At 46.8% G+C, this 22,116-nt stretch overlaps 1 protein-coding gene across 1 annotated transcript in view; it reads right to left on the bottom strand.

The window, feature by feature from the left end:
• TTC22 (tetratricopeptide repeat domain 22) overlaps positions 1 to 22,116 on the bottom strand; it is a 304,817-nt gene that overhangs the window by 213,287 nt on the left and 69,414 nt on the right. Inside the window, exon 2 of the mRNA XM_069642120.1 lies at positions 91 to 146. Within this exon, the coding sequence (XP_069498221.1) occupies positions 91 to 146 (56 nt within the window). The remainder of the gene's footprint in view (positions 1 to 90; positions 147 to 22,116) is intronic.

Genomic DNA, 22,116 nt, shown 5'->3' with positions numbered 1-22,116 from the left:
CTCACAACAGGGTGGTATGCATGGGGCCTGTATAGGACAAATTGAAGACATTTTTGTAACAAACAAAGCAAGAAATCTATCATGCATTACCTGATGTACATCGTCGCCATAGTGAAATACCAACTCCTTTTTTCTTCCACCGAGATCTGAAAAGTGCAAATAGAAAATCATTACAAACCTTTCAAGATAGGTTGTACAATCATGTTTAGGCAAGCAGTTGGCATTGACTAAGCCAAGCCATAATAACCTCTCCCCAAAAAATAATTCATATTTGACAGCCTACGATAATGTTCATTAGTCCAACCTTTGGCAATTGGTGGCCTTTGTAGCAGGGCAGACCCTGATTAGACCAGAATTTATGTTTGGGGTCTGTTACCTTGGCATGTTTATTCTTCCAACTCTGTTGTTACTCAACCAACACACGTTGTCTGCTCCTATTGTACAGTTCTTTAGCACAACAAAAAGCAAAACACTCTCCCAGGGAGAACTATATAATTAGTTAAAAATGTAGCACCACTGCAAACGCGTGCATGCCATAGTATTTGTTTCTAATATGCTAATTAGTTTAGAAGGAGTCTGTGAATGTACTTGTGTTTATAGAAAACTGTGCACATGCTTCTTGGACACAAAGGAAGGTGCCCTTCCGTGTTACATGCACACAAGTCAGCGCTGACCCCTTTTGGCTTCCAAGCCGGTTCCGGTCAAAGTTGTGCTACACACTGCGTGCCACAGCTAACAGAGGGCATGTTGGCGCTCGTGTCCTCTGCACTAGCAATTCGTTTCTAAGTTTAGAGATGATCTTTAGTTATAGAGGTGAGTTACAATGAGAAGCCCCTGGGGCTCGATAGTTGCCGGTTCACTATTGGAGCCTCAACTTCCTCACATTCTAAGAATTCCGAAAGGCCCACATTATCTACCCTCATGATGCAGCAGCACTGGTACATCACTGGTGGATGCCTGCGGAGAAGTGGAAGGTTACCACAAAACGACTGCTACATACCCCAGCCACCCTTTTTCAACAGATGTCATTGCTCATTTGACCGGTGAGCAAGTCAAAACTATGGCTCTTTAAATGCACCTTGTCCACACTCGTCTATCTGATAACCTTATCACATTTGCCCATACCTCCACAACTTCACAAGGAAAAGCAAACCAGGACATCACCTGTCATAGATATCTAGGTAGTTTATGACTTTGACAACATCTTCCACCTAGTTACGTCTCGTGACACACCTACCTGAGGTCATGCTATTCGACTCTTCCCTCCAATCTGCACTGCCCCATCACACCAGTTGAAGGGTTGTGCTCTGCCTATCCAACCTGGTCAAAGTCAACATCTAAAATTGAACCAGACCTGTGATCGCTTGTGGTACTAAGCATTAAGCTGCCAGCCACCAGTAAACATTCCGTTTACAATCATCCCCCTTCTGTATTACCATTGTGACCCTGTGCAAGAGGGTGAAATTAAATCTTACAACCCCCCCCATTTGCTTCTGGGTGATCCAGAAACATTCTATTATGCATCATACAATTATCCAGCAAGAAGGACTCCAACTCATTAAATACCATCTGCACTCCATTGTCAGTGATTAATTTCAATGGAACTCCTTCAGACCAGAATATGTCACAGGTTTCCCCCTATCTCACCTGTTTTCGCTGCTTGATGGACTCTTTAGGAGGAGTTTTCTTCCGTACGGTATGAGTCTTGTACAAGCCCGCTCGGCCGTCTTCGGCTTCCAGTGTTCGTTCAGCTTCGATGTCCGGGATCAATAGGAAACTCCAGGAAGTCCAGGATAAGGAGAAGGTGCACTCGAAGGCAGGTGCACGGAATCCGGGAAGAAGGCTGAATAAGAAGGAGAAAGGATAGTAGGGGAAAGCGAAGGATCCGGGAACCAGGAAACAACAGAGTTCCGCGAAGGCGAACTACGTAGCACACGTCTAGCCACAGTTAACAGTAGCGTAGAGACGCGCGGGGCCGCGGGGGTGTGGCTAATTTATAGAACGTGCTGCATCGGATGTGAAGGCTGGTAAGCAGCGTTCTGTGCTTACGGCCATGTTGGAAGTACAACAGAGTGTAAGCCCCGACGTATCAAGGACCAGGAGGCCCAGACGGGGCGTGTCCGATGGTTCATGACAGAATACTCTCTCCAGAAATTCAATTGCAGTCTTAGCTTTAATTATCTTGGTGACTTTAATCTCAGAGAACTTCGAGTAGAGATCTATAATCGGCAATATTAACCATGCTTCGATGCTTGGCAAAGTAATGAGTCCCTCTGTATCCAACCGCTGCTCCTGCCATGTGCCCTTCAGAAATTCACATATGCTCCTGAGACAAGCAGAAGCAGAATCTCACCAACTCCACAAACTCTGTATCCATACCTGGGCACCAATAATATTTGTGAGGCGACCATTTCACTTGATTGACTAAGGAATTCTCTCCACAAGCAATCTACATGAGCTGTGCTCTGAGACTCTGTGAAGGTACCAGCCTCAAAGGAGTTATTTACATAGCCTAACTCCTCTCTCGATCTCTTGCACTTTGTGAGCTGAGAGGGATGAGCAAATGCTCATGTCCAAATTTTCCTCAAATACTCCAGCAGCATGGTGTAGCTCTCATCCTCAGAGATATACTTAGCTTTAAACAGCAAATGAGACCTATAAAACCTGGTCATGTTCATTCTCTGCCATCTTCCATGTCCCTTCTCCCGTTGCGCCATTACAAGGCATCTGCCACAAAATGATCTTATACCACTATGAAAATTCACCCTCATGTTGAGCCCCTGTATTGTGGAGACCCACCTGACTGACAAGTATCCTGCTGCAGTGGATAGCTTCACCTGCGCCACAACTCTAACCCACTCACTTTGCTGCAGATGCTTCTGGAGAACATGGTACGTCTAGAGCCACTCACCTTTTTGCCAATTCTTGTGTTCACTGTACCAGTAATCACGAAGGGGATGTATTATTCGTTTTCTAAGTTTACTGATGAGCTTTGTTGTATAGGTCAATTACAATGAGGGCCTTTGAGGTTTAACTGTTGCTGGTTCACTAGCAGAGCCTCAATGGCCTCATATTCAAAGAATCCCCCCAAAGACACATTTTCTCTACCCTGATAAGGAAGCAGCACTGATGATGACATATGGAAGAGAGAAATTGTTTTTAGATGTTGACATTGTAAAAAGTCCCAGAACTCACATTGATGCCAAGTATGCCACATGTTAATATACTCCCGTTGCAAGGAAGGTGACATACCAGAGTCGTGAAGGAAGGCCATACTGAAACCAGTATATTAAAAAAATGCCCGAACCGATCCCACTAATTATAGACCACCGTCTTTACTGGGTGTAACCAGTAAGGTGTTTGCGTCCTTTTTATTAAAAGAATTGCTAAGATATGCTGAGGAAACTGATTTACTTAGCGTATTTCAGACCGGTTTTCTGGATGGATCAGTCACGACCCATAACATACTGACGCTTAATACCTTAATCCTCTCAGCACACACTCGAACTAACCCCCCGCTGTTTGCTCTTTATGAAGATTTCAAGGCAGCCTTTGATTCTATTAGAGCGGGCGCACAAGCGTCCAGGTGAGATTGAGCAGCATGGGTGACTGCACCACAGAAATGTCAACATATAAAGGATCAATCTCTACCTGGCTGACTTACTGGGATGATTGGCTGGTATTAACAATGTACTACAGTAATAAGGACAGGATCACATACTGTGGTTAGCATATGCAGACAACGTGATCCTCTTTGATCACACATTGATGTGCTTGAAGAGAAGTGCATGCAAATTAAGCAATTATGCTAAAGAAAATGGGTTAGAATTAAATTATGATAAACCTAAGCACATCCACAAACAGGAACGGTGGTCTGGAGGGTTGCCCAGAGCAATGCCAGAGGTTAAGATTAATTCTAAAGCTTCCAGCCATCACCTCTTTTGTTTTGCTACAGTCACCCCGCGTGGGACAGGTATGCCCAGACCTGGGTCCTGGGCCTAGAGACCCAGGAAACTCCTCACTCATGAGGCCCAATGAGGCTGAAACATGCCTGGGGATGCTTTTGGTTTCGTGCAGAAGGGGTGTGGCCAAGCAGTTGGGCTAGTCTGCCCCTTTTGGGGGTGAGACCAATCCTTGTTTGCATATGCTCTCTACCCTTTCTAAAATGGCTTGGCAGGCAAAGAATAGTGGTCTGGAGGGTTGCCCAGAATAATGCCAGATGTTAAGATTAATTCTAAACCTTCCAGCCATCACCCTTTTGTTTTGATATTATACTTAAAGGCCATACAAGAGCCTGCCAATCCATTGCTGAAATGAATGGCTAATACCATTAAGAATACTGTTGGACACGCTATACAAGAGTTCAAAAGTGTGAATGAAAATATTTTCAGACAATTGGATGGAGCCCACCAGGGGATATCCACCTTTTGAAAAAAGAAATGTGTTAAAAAGATCAAGCTATGGGATTGTCATAAAAAGCAGCCTCATTAAAAACTCTAAAAGATTGTCCATTCCCATACTTAAGGAGATTCGTCCTGCTATTAAGGCTGAATCAGCAATTGAAGTTAGCAGTATGCGGACCTTGCCAGGGTATTCCCAAACTACATACATTTTTCAGGTAATGTACATTAGATAATTTACCCAAAACGAATAGAAAAACACTTGAGTCGATGTCGAACTTTGGGGAAAGAATACATGATTCACTTTGGGAAATGTGTTCCTAATCCTGACTATATAACAACTGGTTCGTTTAGGTAACGCTGTTTAACTGCAAAACAAATTTCGCTAACTATTCCACTGTGCAGGCTATGGCAGTAAATTGAAGAAAAATGACACATTTTTAAAATAATTGTTTAGACATATCTTTCCACTAATACATGCCTGAACTATCTAAACTAGGGAAATTGAGCATTACGAATTCAAGTATCTATGAAATGTAAATATTAAATATGCCATTTTAACTTTTTTCTATTTAATGAAATGATTTTATAAATGTGATTATCAGATTAATATGTTGGGACTTGAGGGTGTATGCATGGTAATATTAATTAGATGAAATATTGCATTGTATTTTAATATTGTGTAATATTGTGCAAGGTTCTATTGAACTATAACACACTACTTAAGAGAGAGAGAAAGCCACAAGAGATAATTCCACGAGAGACAATTGTTGAAGAGTGGGAAGCCCACTTACTGAGAAAGTGTCATGAGGACTATGAGTTAATAGTACAGCGTGAACTAAGCAAGGAGAGAAAGAGTGGATGCAAAAGACAATAAGAGTGGGTCATTCTCAACCCTGTTAAACAAGGAGACAACATGAAACAAAACAAAGATGTCTAAGAGAATATCTCAAAGAGACCAATGATGTGTCATATTGTCAGGAAGACAAGGTCTTTGAAAAGCTGGGAGGAGCTACAAAATATCATGAATAAAACCAGAGAATAGTGTCAGAAGAGATTACCATAAGGAACGTATATTTGCTAAAAGAGACCTTTGCATATTGAAGATTTGTCTGGAACAAGGAAACACTGAATAAAATCCTAAAGACAAATGGCCAAGGCGAGACAGCCAGAAGAGAAATCTTCTGTTGTCCACTTTTAGTTGTTACTGTTAGTGGCAGGGTCAGGTAGATTTAGGTTCTGACTGAGGACATTTTGAGTTTCTACAAGATGACAGACGAGCACCTTTAGTTTAATTTAGTTATGTAGAGAATCCCCTTCTAGCACTAGGGTGAGGTAGGCCTTTCTTATTATTATTTAAATAAAAGAACATTAGAATGTCTACCATGCATTTGACTCTTTGCTCCCACCCACCATAGCAGCCTCACATGCCCCAAAAATGTGCTGTGAAAAGGTTCCAAATAGATAAATACATTTGTTCATATGTATGTTTCATGATTCTGCTAATACTTTACAATTATGTTATGTTTACAATTCCACAGAGTACTTTGCAGCAGCACCAAGGAGGCAGCAGGTTGGTAAAATGAGGTACAGTAAAAGTGGGGTGAGGAGAGAGATTTGCTGGTCTTGAGCTAGGTTTATATGTAAACTATAAAATAAAAAATAATTTAAGCTCAACGTGCACTGTCTGCAGATGCATGGACATGGGTAGTAGTGATGGTGGTACAGTGCACAGGAAGGGACACAAGTACCAACTGAAACCTTCTTTATGGCAGGTCTGGAGATTAACAAAAATACCAGCAAAAAGATCTAGCAGAAACAATTTGGAAAATAACAAGTAGGATTTCCACCAGGACATGCTGGTTAAAAGAGGCTGGTTATAGCAGGGTTGAGAGATCTCACCTGGTTTTCTGTCATCAGTAAGTAGCTTAAGCTAGTGGAAATATGTTTTTAATAGGATTTAAGGTTACTACCTATAAACCCAATGTTAAGGAACGATACAAACCTTAAGCCCAATCTAAATAATGTATTTCCCTAATACAATGTCCATCACAAAATACACCACTATTTTGCAGGACCCACTTTAACGATAGCATTTTGGCACTCAGCCAAACAGGTGGCTGGAAGCGCAGGCGAGAACAGACAGCATACCGTCCGTGTTTCTCCAGCCACCCGAGGCCCTTCCCTGGGTGCACCCATCTTGATTGCGGGAGACAACAGGAAGCCCCTTCGTATGGCCTCCCCACACCCACATCCTCAACTTCTCCCCCAACCTCCAAGACACCCCACACCGTTCCCCCACGCCCCTTCCTTCCTCCCTACTTGCCTGCTGGATCCGCGCTATGAACTCACCTCCCGGCTCTCAAAACAACCCCTACCCCGCCGCCTACGGATGGCAACACAGAACTAGAAAATGGACCAAGTCCTTTTTTAGTTTGACTATGGCAGCAGCCATCTTCTTTTTTATTTTTCATTAGCGATTGTACTCGTGCAATATGTGCGGAGCCCATCTCCCATAAAAACAAATGTTAACATTCCCATCCCGGATGGAGTCCCAGGGAGTGAATAGCAATCACCCCCTTGTCAGGTGTGCCTACAAGACCTGTAACAGTCCTAAGCCCTCGCTGCGGCCTTCGCTTTGCTCAGGCATGTCTACACTCGGGCTGCAGGCCATTACCGGCCATGTATGCCCTCCGACCCGAGGGTGATAGCTATTTTATTCTGTGTGTATTATTCCAAACATACTGATCTTATATGGGCTCAAAATGTAGACTCGTCACTAGCAATTGGCTAGTGATAATTAAACCCTGGCAAGTAAGAAATGGTGTGCTGTGTCTATGTGTTGAATTGAGGTGGCTAGGGAATTTTATATGTCCGGCTAGTAGATTGCAACTTGAATTTAAAGGTGTGTTCATGGTGTAGGCCTGTATGCAGTGCCTGTTATGTAGCTGTGTTGTGCTGAATTGTTTTCCGAGGACGTTACTACTACTTGATAGTCCGAGTGCATCACTGCGTGTGTATAGTTCAGGTGTATTTTTCTGAATGCTTTATTGTTGATTATAGTGTGCTCATGGTTTGGCCGTGTGTGCAGTGCTTGTTACGTACAGCTACTGTGCTGAATTGTATTCTGTGCATGTTATTCCAAATGAATTCTTCCAAGTGTACAGTTTTGAGCATATTATTCCAAGTGTATAATTTGTTTGTGTGTTTTGCTGCTGTGGTCCATTCATCACAGACTTTGGGGTTTTCTTCCACTGCCGCATATTTCACCCCAGACCTGTGGTGTTTTCATTCTTTCATTTCGCACTTTGTTCTTTTGTTCAGTTGGTGCTTACTTCACATGCACAAAGATATCAATACATACATTTTTTTCTTAAAAGTGAATACCTTAAGTTTGGCGGATCCGATTGTAGAATGTTTGTGGCGTGCACCAGTTCTATGTAACATGTCACGTAATCTGTGACCACAACTTTACAAATATAAGACAGAAAAAAAAACATTATTAGAGCAATAACCTGAGCCCTGCTAAAATAAGGAATAGCGAGCCCATTATGAAGGCTATCCAGAGACAGCACCATTCAGGCCCTAATTGTTTCTCACAAGACACATTATTTCAAGTGATTAATCAGCACGCTGCATGTAATCTAACGCTGAGGCCTATGGCAGGCCACATGCTTAAAAACCTGAAAACGATCACTCGTGCAAGCACTACAACTAGACGTACATCTTCATTTGGGCGATCAACATTCCTTATGATGATTTTGGGATCCCTGCCTATAGATGTCAAATCCAAATGGTTTTGACTGCAGGGAATTCCAAGACTTGTAATTGGATCTAACAAAACCAAATAATCACTCAAAAATAAGGTTTTACATTGGGTTTGGAATAAAAGGGGTTGTTTATTGTTAGGAATGATATTGTTTAATTATTAAGATTTAATGATATTACTGCACATTCATTTTACAACATACATACTGGTGACATTGATCGACAGGGAATCGGTTCGAATGTACCTTTCAACCTTAATCAACTGACCTTATTTTCTCACAATGTGGTACAGAGCCCATCAATGATGGCAAGGCAATATGGGGCGCACAACCAGACCCTCTGCGGTAAAACCTGCACAATCACCAATAGTAAATGATTTGATAAAGCTTGAATGATATCGGCTGTGGGCTTGGAAGTAACTCCCATTAGAAAAAAACTTCTGTACGGTCCAACAAAAATAGTTTAGACCTCCTTTCTTGGACGATTGCTGGGCTAGCAAGTAGGCTAGGTGATCCAGGTGACCGAGAGTGGATTTCATTCATAAGGAATTTCGAAATGATTTGTCTTTAGCGAACATAAGCTCTGGGAGCCTTTTTTTTTTTTTTAACAAAGTTAATCCACTCATTTTTGTCCCAGAAGCGAAGGGTGCTTGTGGATGCCCCAGTGGGGGATTTATAATGTAACCGTTGGTTGATGTTATTCCAAGTACCCTATCGCTTTCATCCAGGCTCTAGGGGTTATTGGTACATTACGCAATGATATTTAGTTATCATTGCTAAATGTTTATCTAACACCAGATTTTAACTTAATAACCTTTACTCAGGGTGTTGCAACTGCATTGGGCGTTCAGGCCTTAGACAAGGGTTTCGTGGGGTAGCTGAATTTACAGATATATCTATTAATGGATGTGAATATTACCCAGGATGAGGATTAAGCCTGGGAGATTCTCCTACTTTTTATGAAAAGCCACCCCAGAAATGAAAGCATGCTATATCTCTTGCAAAATCCTCACACAAAGTGGACTTTTGGTCGTGCAATGGATGATTTAAAAGCAAATGCCCAGCCAAACCAACATATTACACGCAATCAAGAACTATTTGTATACACTATATTTTGTTAATTGTGAACTATTGGTGTATTGGCCAAGATTTTGGCATACTCTAGATAATGGAAAGTGATAAAGACCCACTTAATTTTATTTTGTTATGTGATAGGAATATGGATTCAACGGAACAAGCTAGCATACCTTCTACCATTATTAGCAACCGGGACGGGCGCCTCAGCTAATCAGATTTCTCAGATCACAGGTTGTCTCTCATGAACCAAGCATGCGCTGCTTGCATCCCACCCTCCCATCTTCCTCCAACCTTCTTGCTGGTCACCGCCTATGCCTACCCACATTTTCTCATGAACCAGTCTTCAGTTTCAGCTGTAAATCCCGGCCACCTTCCAGTTCCATGGTAGCCCTCTTTGGTGAGTATTTGTTTGAGAAAATGGATCTCAGCGAGCACTGGGGCCTGGAGGTAGGCCCCTTGCTTAATTCGGATATATAACTCGGACTGCGGGTCATTACCAATGCATAAAGCCTTCCAGGGGGTTAGTATTGCTATATTAACATTCCCCAATGGGTTAGGTACTGTCCTATATTTTATAGTGAAATGGTACCGCTCTAGGAAATATTAAGCACAACTAATTTGCATGCATTTTTTTTTTATTTAATTTCTTTTATTTTCCAATTAACAACATAAATACATACAACATACAAACATACGAACATTCAGCTGCCATTTTGGCTTTTCGGCGGATTCTGCCGTGGGGTCATCGTCTTAAAGTGTCCAACAGCTTATCTTCCCTGTCTGTGGCTGCTTCCGCTAGCTGCCTCCGTGTCCATACAACAGTGTCTATTCTTCCATCCCTTGTGTCTCCCTGTCCTGGGCGCTCTGGTATCCCCCAGCCTCTTCCGGATCCTCCTCGTCGGTTTCCTCTTCTTCTCGTCCAAATAGATTCTGCACTAGGGAGTTCCATGCCGCTATTTTCCCAGCCGTTTCCCCTTCCCCTCTTTGCACTGCTCTGATCCACACCGCAGTCTCCGCTAGTGTCCACTTTCGGAGGTCTGCCCACCATGCTTCTATGGTCGGGCCTCCTCTAGATTTCCAGGACATGGCTATCCTCCTTTTGGCTAATATGCATATCAAGTCTTTCATTTTTGCTAGATGCACTCTGTCCCTGCCTCCTCGAGGGAAGAGGCCCAGCAGGTACCATTCGGGGTGCTCCGTCTGTATCTGAAGGCCGCTTTTCGCTATTTTGGTCCTGATGCCTTCCCAGAACGTCTGTATCACCGGGCATATCCAAAACATGTGCACCATGTCTGCCTCCTCGGTCGAGCACCGTGGGCACCCGCTGGGGTCACCTCCGCGTATCACGTTCATCCTCTTAGGTGTGAGGTACGCCCTGTGCGTCACGTACAACTGGTTCTGTTTGAACCTTGCGTTCCTGGACACTGTTTTGGGGTATCTCAGCACCCTGTTCCATTCATGGTCGCTGAGTGGCCTATGGAGTTCTTCTTCCCAACTTTGTTTTATGTGTAGTTCTTGTTCTGTGTGAGGTCTCAGCATCTGCTCGTATAGTCTGGAGGTCGTGTGTGTCCCCTCAGAAATGTCATACCACATGTCCAACGCACCTGCCGGTTCTTCTAGGTCTTCCCATTCTGGCCATCTATCTTTAATTCTGAGGATTAGTCTATTATACAGGATGAATTGGCCCTCGTGTATTTCGTATTCTTCCCTCATCTCTTGGAAGTCTGCCCATCTCCCTTCTCTTCTCATGTCTCCGATTTGCGCTACCCCCTTGGCTTCCCATTGTGTTCGGAACGCAGCCAACAAGCTCATGTCTGTGCCCACCAGGCCCGCCAGGGGTATTTGCGCTGAGTAGGGGTCCTTCGTCCCCTGCAGCTTCCATGCTCTCCACCACAATCTCACTGCTAGATTTAGCATGTACGGTAAAGTCCTGAGCAGGGGTTTGTCCAGCCACAGTATTTCCCTCAGGTAATGTGTTTCCAGCGCGGGCTGGAAGTTGGTTTTGTCCATTGTTTCATCCTCCCCTAACCATTTGACCACAAATTGTAACTGCCCAGCCAGATAATACTTTTCAAAGTCCGGCAAACGAATGCCTCCTCCCTCGTAGTCTCTCTGTAGAGTGCTCATTGCAACCCTGTTTCTCCCCCCTGCCCATAGGTAGTTTCTTGCTATTGTGTTTAGGTTCGTGAAGAATGTCCTGGGAATGCTATATGGGATGTTGGTGAAAAAGTACAACAGGCGTGGAAGTACTACCATTTTCAAGAGGGCGGCCCTGCCTATCATCCCCAGTGGGAGTGTTCTCCAGAAGGCCATGCATTTTCATGTTGTGTCCAGGGCTGCTTGCGTGTTGTGTCGGTGAGTGTCTGCAATGTCATGGTGGACCTCTATCCCCAAATATTTGAAGGATTGTGGCGCCCATGTTAGGCCCACTTCTGGGAGTCCCTCCGGGGGGGGCCCGTCTCAGATCTGCCAGGGGGAAGATCCGGGACTTCTCTTTATTTATTGCTATGCCTAAGAGTCTGGTGTATGCTCCTATTGCTTCCAAGAGGCAGGGCAGGTTAGTGCGGGGGTTTTCTACGAACAATAACATATCGTCCGCGTACAGCGAGATTTGATGGAGCACCCCGTCCACCTCAATCCCTGTGTCTCCATATTCTGCTCTAAGGAAGACCGCCAGTGGCTCCAGGGCCAGGATATATAACATTGGCGATAGTGGGCACCCTTGTTTCGTTCCTCTATAGATCCTCCATTCCTTTGAAATATATCTCCCAGTCTTAACCCTGGCTCTGGGCTCACTATACAGTAGTCTGATCCACCTGAGGAACCCTTCGCCAATGCCGAAGTGGGCGAGGACCCTCACCATCCACCCCCAATTCACCGAATCGAATGCTTTGACAGCGTCAAGAGACACTATCGCACGTTCTCCCCGTCCCTGGTTCGTTCCATCTATCACGTGGTGTAGTCTACGGAGGTTCCATGATGTGTTCCACCCAGGAACGTAACCTGTTTGATCAGGGTGTATCAATGTGGGGATCACCTGCTTCAGACGGTTGGCTAGAGCCGCCGTTAGTATCTTAACGTCCTGGTTTATAAGGGAAATTGGCCTGTATGCCGTGCACCTTGTGGGCAGCTTCCCTGGCTTAAGGATCGGGACGATGGTTGACTCCGACATGCTAGCCGGTAATCGTGCACTTTCATATGCATCTAGGTATGTCTCCAGTAACCTTGGGGTGATAGTGTCTTTGAACTTTTTATAGAACTCTCCTGGGAGTCCGTCCGGGCCCGGGGACTTGCCTGTAGGAAGCTCTGCTATTATACCCGCTATCTCTTCCCCTCTGAGTGGGGCATCAAGCATTTGGGCCTGCTCTTCTGTTAACTTTGGCAACCTTATTTCTGCTAATGCATCGGTTATGTCCTCAGGGTCTACCTCCGGGTTGGGGGCATATAGTTCCTCGTAGAACTCCGCAAATAAATGATTGATGTGCTCTTGGCCCCTCACCTCCTCCCCTGTCTCGTCTTCTATCACCGTAATGGGTTCCCTCTTATTTTCTTGCCTAGTGAGCCAGGCCAGGAGCCTACTGGGTTTGTCCCCCTCTGCATGTAACCTTTGTAAATACCTCCCATAATTCAACCGTCCCTGCTTCTCCCAGAGTTCTATGCACCCCATTCTCAACTCCATCAGTTCCTCTGGCTCCTCCCCCGCTGCCTGCGCCCTCAGTTCCTCTATTCCTATCTGCTTTTCTAGGTCGTTGAGTTCTGCTATGGCCGCTCCCTTTAAACCGCCCATTTTACCGATCGCTGCCCCCCTTAATACCACCTTGAACGCATCCCAGAGTGTGGCATTACTCTCCACACTCCCTGTGTTGTGTTCAAAATAATCATCTATTGCCCCCTGTAGGTGTTCTTGGAATTCTCCCTCGTCCAGAGCTTCTGCCCGGAGTCGCCACGTAGGTATCGGGGCTCTCCCCTGTGTGTGCCCATGATGTCAGTATTGGAGCGTGGTCTGAGAGCGTTCGGGCTTTAATGCTAATTCCTGTGAATTCGTGTAGTGATTCAGTGCCCGTGAGTATGTAATCTATCCGTGTAAATGTTCCGTGGGGTGCACTGTAGTGTGTGTACCCTCTTCTCGCCCCGTGTACCTGTCTCCAGACGTCCGCCAGCTTCAGGTGCTCTAGTGCCCTCTGTAGTTCCTTGGCTGGTGGTGCTGGCCTCCTGAGCTTGTCATCCGATCGATCCAGGAGCGGGTTCAGGGCGCAGTTGAAATCCCCAGCCCAGATGAACATTGTGTCTCTGTACTGGGCTAGATTAGGTGTAAGTTTTCTGAAGTACTCTCTCGTGTCGTGATTTGGAGCATAGGTGTTCACTAAGCACACTTCCCTATTCTCCAGCATGCCATGCACTACCACCGTTCTTCCTTCTTGGTCGATCTCCTTTTTAATGAGTTGGAATGGCACTCCCGGGGCGATCCAAATCAGTACCCCTCTTGCATAGTTGGAATATGTGGCACTATACACTTGCCCTCCCCATTTTTGATCGATCTTAGACTGCTTTTCTCTTGTCATGTGCGTTTCTTGGAGCATTGCTATCTTGACCTTCATTTTGTTCAGCCAGGCGTAAACTCGCAATCTCTTGATGTACGCGTTAAGGCCTCTCACGTTCCATGTTGCTATCATTAACTCATCCCGGCTCATGGGTGTTTGCAGTCCTGGCCTCGTCGTCCCATGGCCCTGTTTGTTTGCCCATTTCCCTGCTTCCATGTTCACTGCTGCTGACCGGGATCACCCGCGTGGGGCTCGCTCTCTTCTCCTCTTGTAGGCCCCGTCTCCTGGGTCCTTGTTGTGGTTCGCTCCAGTCACTGTGTGCTGGTGTCTCCCCATCATAGTCTTTAACCATTCCTTCAACGCCAATGCCGTCTTCCGATTCTTCCTGTCTATCGATAACCTGAACTGTAACTAAAAAACAACAACAAACGCCCAGCCACCCTCCCCCTGCTCGGGCCTCGCCGCTTCTCTTGCCTTGCTCCTCTGGATGAGGCCGGCTTGCTGCAGCGTAATGCCTTAAAACTGGCATCTGAACTCTCGTTCGCACTTCTTGGGGGTGCGTCGTACTAGGCTAGTGCGGTTTGTTAGGGTTGGTTGCTCCCTTCATATTTATTGTCCTGTTCCTAACTTCTCATTTGTTTGATACTCTGCACCCTTGATTCTAATTATCTGCGGATTTCTCGCCCGGGCTGGGCTCTGCCTCTGTTAACGTTTCGCTGCTCCAGTTGGGGGATTCCTTGGGCATCCATCCACGTATTTGCCTCTTCCGTGGACTCGAAGAAGTGTGTCTTCCCCTTGTGTATCGCCTTCAATTTAGCCGGAAACAGGAGCATGTATCGTATCTCTGCTTTTCTGAGGCGTTCCTTTGTGGGGCCGAACTGTGCCCTTTGTTTTTGGACTGTCATTGTGTAGTCCGGATATATGGTAATCTTGGATGAATTTCTGATAATCTCTCCTCCCCCCCTCGAGAACGCCAGTATCTTTTCTCTATCCTTAAAGTTCAGAATTTTGGCGATCATGGCTCTGGGAGCGGCCCCCGGCTGGGGTCTTCGCATCAGTGCTCTGTGTGCCCGTTCCACCACAAAGCCTTGGGACAGGGTTCCAGCTCCGACCTCCTGTAGGAGCATATTCTCGATATATTCCGTGGGGTTGTTCCCTTCCTCCCCTTCCGGAACCCCGATTATGCGGATATTATTTCTCCTTGCCCTCCCTTCTGCGTCTTCTGCTCTCCTTTCCAAGATCTTGACTCTCTGGAGCACCTCCGTCAACTGGGTCCTCGTGGTGGCGGGGTCCGCTGTGTTCTGCTGTACCTGCTGCTCCGCTGTTGTCACTCTGTCCGCCAGGTTTCTCGCGTCCTGGCGAAGGAGGCCTACGTCCACCATGACTGTGTCCAATTTTTGTTCCAGAGATGCCTTCAGGGCCCCTATGGCCGTATCCATTTTCTTCTCAAGCGTCGCCTGTAGGGTGGCGATTGCCTCTAGGATTTGCCCATCTTTCCCTGGTGGGTGTGGGGTGTTGGCCTCCACCAATGCTGTTTCCGATGAATTAGGCTGCCTATTGTCTGGTGCTTTGGCAAAGTGATCCATGCTGACTTGTTTCGTTTCCCCTCCACCTTCTTGTTGGGCATACTCGCCGTGCGGGCCTTGGGTACTGCACTGCACTGCTTCTTGTCCGCTATCTGTGGCTTGTACACCGAGTCCGTGTGGGGTCCGGTTCTAGTTGGATGGGGGCTGCCCGTTGTGCTATTCTCCTCCCGCCAGGGGTTCCCTGTGTTGTCGGGTGTTTCCACACGCCTCCCCGGGTGCCGTGCGGGCCTGCAGGCGCTCTCCTCACCTGCTAGCTGTTGGATCTCTCCGGTGCCCTGAGGTGGTCCAGCGGTGGTCCAGCGGAGAGCCGTCTCACCCCTCTGCTCTCTCCTGGGTCCCCAGTTCTCGTGCTAGTGAGGCCGGCAGGGGCTGGAGGAGACGCTGTCCTTGGCACGGATCTTCCTCGGCTTGCGGAGCTTGTTGCGTTCCCTCGGCGCCGCCTTCCCGCGACCACGACCGCGTCCTGTCGCCGCTGCTCTCCTCTCACCAGGCGCTCGCTGTTGCCGTTCCGCTGCCTGGGGGGCGTATCCTGCTCTCCTCAGCCACCCTGCCGCGGCCCCTCTTCCTTCCTTCCCGGGTTCGCAGCTCCGAACTACAGCCTTTCGTAGTCTCCCGCTCTGGGTCTCTGGGCCGTTGGCTGTGTGTTAGCGGGCCGCCATCTTGCTTTCGATGCTCCGCGTGTTTGCTGCCGTTTTTCGCCTCGTTCCCCAGTCCGGATCTCCCCAGGGCTTGGATCGGGTGGTCGGTGGATCTTCCTACACCCGTCGGTAAACTTTCCAGCCGAGTAAGTTAGTTTTAAAGCGGATTAAATCAGGATCGTTCGGGAGCTTCCCTTTCGTGCTCCTCACCGCATGGCCGCCTAGCCACGCCCTAACTAATTTGCATGCATGTTCGCCTTTTTATGACAATATGATCGTGAATATTCACTCTTTTGTTACTCGTGTATGTCCTTCTTCATAAGCCAAGACACCAAATAGGCGCATGTTCATATGATGCAAAATGCTGCTTTGCCAAAACAGAACGTTTAGTCAAGATCAAAATCTCTATAGAGAATGTAAAAGTTTCTGTTAACAACGCACAGAAAGGTTTTAAGATGTCACTTCAAAGGAAAAAGGAGAAAACGTGCAGTCATTTTGTGGAATGCCAGAGTTTTCTAGAGAATTGTTAGGGAAAGATGTGCTCCAGATCCCTAATGTATAAAATTCATGAGGTACATTGGCATAATCACTATTCGGACTGGTATGCCCAAATCTAACAATCATTCATCAATAGTTGACGCTATGTTGGGCCAGGAGTGCAGATTTCCATGGCTATTTCATCTACTGAGTTACTTACAGTTATTAAGAAACAAAAAGGGGGCAAGGAACCAGGCCAGACCAAACAGTGGTTGGTTTATTTTTTGGAGACCGGGAGATATGATCCCTGAATTAACCAAATTATTTAATACCATGATGATCTTTAGAAACGTCCTTCTAAGTTGTCTAAAGGCAGTGATAGTGCCAGCCCATCTCAGGTAGAAAATAGACCAATCCCTCTCCTTGATAGTTTCAGGAATATATTATGTAAAGTTTTGGTAGGCAAATTAGAAAATTGGGCTACAATGAGTTATGCTGTCACTAATCTCCAAGCAGGTTTTAGTGGTGGGCTAAGTACCATAGATTATATTTTATTCGTCTTTAGTTTATTTTTGTAGTGTCAAAGAAACAAACACCCTATTTTGTTTTTGTTAACCTCAGGACTGCCTTCAACGGTGTCCCCTGTTCCCTACCAAGAAGATGCTACAAGATCTGGACATTCTGGTAGGCCTTCTAGATGCCCTCTGCCATCATTATACTAATAATCTAGCTTCTGTAAGAGTTGGTCCAGGGAATGTATGCACTGGGTGTTTCCCGGTGGAAAATGGCATAATGGCTCCCCTGGTGATTTTGTTATTCATTAACCTTCTAGTCCGTAAAGCAGGAGCCCCAGTTCTTGATAGGTGCAAGACTGGCATTCTTTTAATTTCATATGACACTAGTGTATTAGGGATCCTCTAAGAGCTCATACAGCGAGTTCCCTTGTGTCCATGTTGTTATGTGTACAGCGTGTCCCCCCTTGTTCCCTTCATTGCTCGGTCACTGGGGCTGGGTACAGCATCCCGTGATCCCTTATCCCTACCTTGGGGGTGTCCCTACCCGTCCCCCATCATTCCCGGAATTGGCAAGTGCACCCTCTGCCTGGCGCTGAATCAGTACCTTCATTACTTCTGCCCTTCGATCGATCTTTCGATCAACACCTTCTTCCTTATAATTTTTTACTCCGTTTCTTGGGTATGCATAGCAGTGTTACCTTGTCCATGTCCCTGTCCTCGTATCCATCCAATATGGATCCAAGTATTATGCATTTCCCTTGCAGCAATTACAGTTCTTGATGAAGGCAACAAGCATCACAACGAGCACAGGGACAGTTATTTGCATACTGTAGCACCTCATAGTGGGTAATCTGCAGCCACTTGGCATGTGCGGCTGCTTGTACCCCGGGAAGTAGTAAGGATGTAAAAAAGACTGATTCTTTGTTGAAAAGTCTTATGTTCTGTGGGATCAGATCCAAACTCTGTGATGATTCTGCCGAGATGTAGTTACTACTCCTTTTTATTCATGCAATTTGCCTATGTTTGTCTTTCACCTCTTTCCACTCGCTTTCCCTCTTCTTCTGTCGCAGTGTAGAGAGATAGTTGAACAATAATAAATCCGCCTGGGGTACAACCAATGCAGGGTTGTGGAGGGTCACAAGTGCACAGATCTCTCCCCAATCTGGAGGCAGCTGGGCATAAGCTCTGGATCCACATGCCCACCAGTAATCCATCACTGCTGCCATCCTATTCTGCAATGCCGGGATGCGCATCATCTTCCTCCAGCTGTTCAGGAGAGCAGTTTCCGTGCTTCTGGCTGCTCTGAAGCCGGACTGATGGTCATGGAGAAAACCAACAGAGTCAGTTTGAAGATTAAGCTGGGAGAGGGCCAGCTTTTCCAGGAGTTTGCCCAAGAAAGGAGTGATAGAGATCGGGCGATAGTTAGCTGGGCAGGAGGGGTCGGCAGTGGGTTTCTTCAGAAGAGGGTGCACAAGAGAGTGCTTCGGAGGGGAGGGGAAGGCTCCAGTCGGCCAGGGCAGGGGCGGGAGTGTCAATATGGTCCTTAATGGGTTTGAATGAACAGGGAAGAACCTGTTTTGACAAGACTTTCATAGATCCGACTTGTCTGGAAATCTTGTCAGGGGAGAACAGAGGAAAGGAAGAGTAAGAGGGAGGAGAGGTGGCTGCAGGGGGGCCGGAGGTAGCGCAGAGAGAGGAGGGAAGAGGAGGACAGCATCAGAGGGTGCACAGGATGTCCTGGGTTTTAGAGATGAAATGAGAGGCCAGAGCCGTGCAGAGGGCCTGGGAGCAGACAGGAGAGATAGAGAATGCAGCAGGATTGTCCAGCTCCTTGCAGATTTTAAAGTGTTTGGACGAGTTGTTAGATGCTGCAGAGAGGCAGGCTTGGATGTGAGCTCTCTTCTTTGTGTGGACAGAGAGCCGGTACTACTTTTGAAGCAGGCGGCAGGCCAGTTTGTCAGGGGATGCCCAAGATGCCTGCCATTTCCTCTTAGCCACCCTACACTTGCGTTTAAGGGTGACTAGGTCAGAGCCTTGCACTGGAGGGTATTAGGAACTCCATGAAGTTTTGGTCTAAATTGCCACTGTCAGTGATGGGGAGGGCAGCACATGTTGAAGATGGTGGTATTGCCTAGACTATTGCATTATTTTGTGTACGTCCCATTCTTCATACATAGACACTTTTTTAGGAAACTGGAGAGTATGACCAGGAGCTTCCTGTGGCAGAACGGGCGTAGAGGAATAGCGTTGGCGTCACTATATAGACTGCACGTGGAAGGAGTTATTAGAGTCCCGCACTTTGAATTATATTATGTAGCTGGGCAGAGTTGTGCTATTTAAAAGAGTTATTGTGGATTGAGAAACCTAGGAGTCCCTGTGGGTCACATTTAGTGTCTTTGGGGGTAAACGTGTGGGATAGAGCCATGGCAATGATGGGACTCACAAACCCAATATCGGTACAAACTCCCTTGACTTCAATGATGTCCACTAAGCCACAGGCAAGCAAGGATATACAGCGATATTGGGAAAGCTGTGGGGTGGCCACCATAGGGGATTTGTTGCAGGACACAGTTTTCGTACCCTTCACAGAGCTGGCAAGGCAGACCGGTATAAATACAGGTCAATACTTGCTACATGGCACCATTAAGAGAAAGATAACACTCTGATGGCCAGCATATAGCGAACTGATGGAGAAACACTTGATAGTGGTTGTAATGCTACGGAAGCTGGAATGTTGCACATGTTTTGGGCGTGCCCAGTGGTGGGACTTTACTGGTGGGAGGTGGCAGATAGATTACGGAGAGGGCGAGTAGAACTGGATGTGCTTTCTCCAGGTTCATGTTTGCTGGGCTGTTTTCCACACCCCAAGAGCCGCGTTCATGATGCCAAGTTAAAAGACCTGTCATGTATTCTGGCTAAACGTAGGATAGCTATGGCGTGGAAATCGGCCAAAGTCCCTGGCATAGAGGAGTGGTGGAGGGACCTGCACAGGTGGGGAGGGGCGGAAACTGCAGCATGGAAAGCTGCAGCACTGCGAGACCATGAAGATGCCTCCAGAGGAATTAGAGAATGGGGAGGCTTACTACTAAGTATGTTTGCCAAGGCGCCCACTGAAGAGGTTGGAAAGGATGGACCTGAGTGAGAGTGCATGTGGAGTTCACCTAACGGAACGTAAAAGGAGTTAGTATGAATGGAATGCAGGCCAACCGGAGGGTGGGAGATGGGATGGTGCGGGAGGACTTGGGTGGGGGTGGCGGGGTGTCGTTATGACATGTTACGGAGAAGAGACCAATTGATATGTCATATGATTAAGGAGTGTTATGTTTTTTTGTGTGTGTTTTTTTGGGAAAATAATAAAACAAATAAAACATTTTCCAAAAAGTTGCCAGCCTTGAAAGACTTTGGGGAGTGGTACAAATCAGGGGTACGCCCTGCGGAGGTGTCGAAGGAGCCTTCAAGGGGGCAGAGGAGGAAGGAGGAGAGGGCGAGGTAGCGGTGGGAGGCAAGGAAGCCATAGAGGAGAGAGAGGGACAGCAGGAGAAGGAAGGAAGTTGATGAGGCGTGGGAAGAGTCTATCAAAGAGGAGAAGGTTGGCCTGGTGGACTTAGACCAGGACGGTGCCATTCAGGTAGACATTAATGATTACCTTAGAGGAGTGGAAGGGGTGTAGGAGGGGCTCCCACCGGGTGCCACCAGTACTGGGTGAAGAAGAGAAAGGAGAGTCCAAAAGTCTGGGGAAGGAACGACAAAGAGGATGTTGGTGAGGGTCTGTTTTGAGGATGCGCTGATGTAGGTGTCAGCGATAGGAAGACCAGGGTTAGAGACAAGGATATCCTTTTTGAACTTCTTCCTACCAGACTTGTGATATGATATGATTGGTTATTTATAATGCACTTAATACCCAGAGGTTTCTAAGCGCGGACCTGGGGATCGAACCTGTGTTGCTCCGTGTCGTCGCACTTCTAAGGCGAGCACATTGCTGCTGAGCTATCCTCCTGAGACTTAGTGAGAAGGGTAGGATAGTCAATGGAGAGACATTAGAAAAAATAGGAGAAACAGAGAGCACCATAGGTGATAAGGAGAAGGGTGTAGACGAGGGGGGGGGGGTGGGAATGAGAAAGTAGCAGAGGGGGGGATTTAAGGGGGGAGACAAGAACAGCAGGGCAGGGAAGCACAAGGTAGTCACTGGTCACATGCAAAGCCAAAACACAATACAGCCACAGGGCACATCTAAATTCAAATTGTTGGCAGAAGGTGAAACCACAGCTACATTCAAATTGGTAGCAGAAGGTGAAAACACAGCACAGTACGAGGCAATAAGAGTGGGAGTCCACGTGAGATGGAGTGAGATTGGGGAGTCAGAGGTGTAAGGGTATGTTGAGGTGGAGGTGACTAACCCATTATTAATGAAGTGAGAGTGTCACGGTAGTTCAAGTTCCGCTGAGTAGTGTGGGAGCGCCATCATCAATACACTTGTGAGGGGTGCAGGAAGTCCTCACGCAGCGAACCGGCAGTGGCCAGGGAGCAGACAGGAAGCAGGCAGAGCATTAGGAAGTGGCCGTTTGGAGAAGGGGGCTGGCTAAAGCTTTCCAGTCCACGGTAGGTCAATGATACTTCCCCAGCAGCCAATGGGAATGCAGGTAGAAAGGTATGTGAGCAATCGGCAGGCCTTCAGAGCTCAGCAAAAACAGCAGCCATGTTGGAAATGCTGTGCCAAAATTAGAAGAGGCACAAAGGATTTCAGCCTACTAGAACACAGGCCCAGTTGTTGCCCACAGGAAGAATGCTGAAAAGCAGTGCAGCGAAAGATGCACAGAAAATAAAAAGTTTCGATTTCCGAGCACAATAACATTTCTTTGCTTGAATTTTCTTTTTACTTTGATTTCTTTGATTTTCTTCTAAAAATCGGGTGCTCAATTCCTAAAGACTCCGGAGAGCCTCCTACCTCAGGTAAGTGCCCCCTGTTCAGTAGCGCTGCATATAACTGTGAGAAAAGCCCCTTGTTCCCCGGTGTGTGTCGAGAACCTGCTCAAGAGGGATTAGTGGTCACTGTAGTTGCTCAGCACGCCCCGAAGTTTCAAGTACTGCAGTGGTGGGTTGTCCGTCATGTGTAGA

Source organism: Ambystoma mexicanum, chromosome 1q (assembly GCF_040938575.1).
Source record: "Ambystoma mexicanum isolate Mex_15411 chromosome 1q, UKY_AmexF1_1, whole genome shotgun sequence".
Taxonomy (NCBI): Eukaryota; Metazoa; Chordata; class Amphibia; order Caudata; family Ambystomatidae; genus Ambystoma; species Ambystoma mexicanum.
Note: the sequence above shows the minus strand (reverse complement) of the source record. Positions and strands in the feature narration are given on the sequence as shown.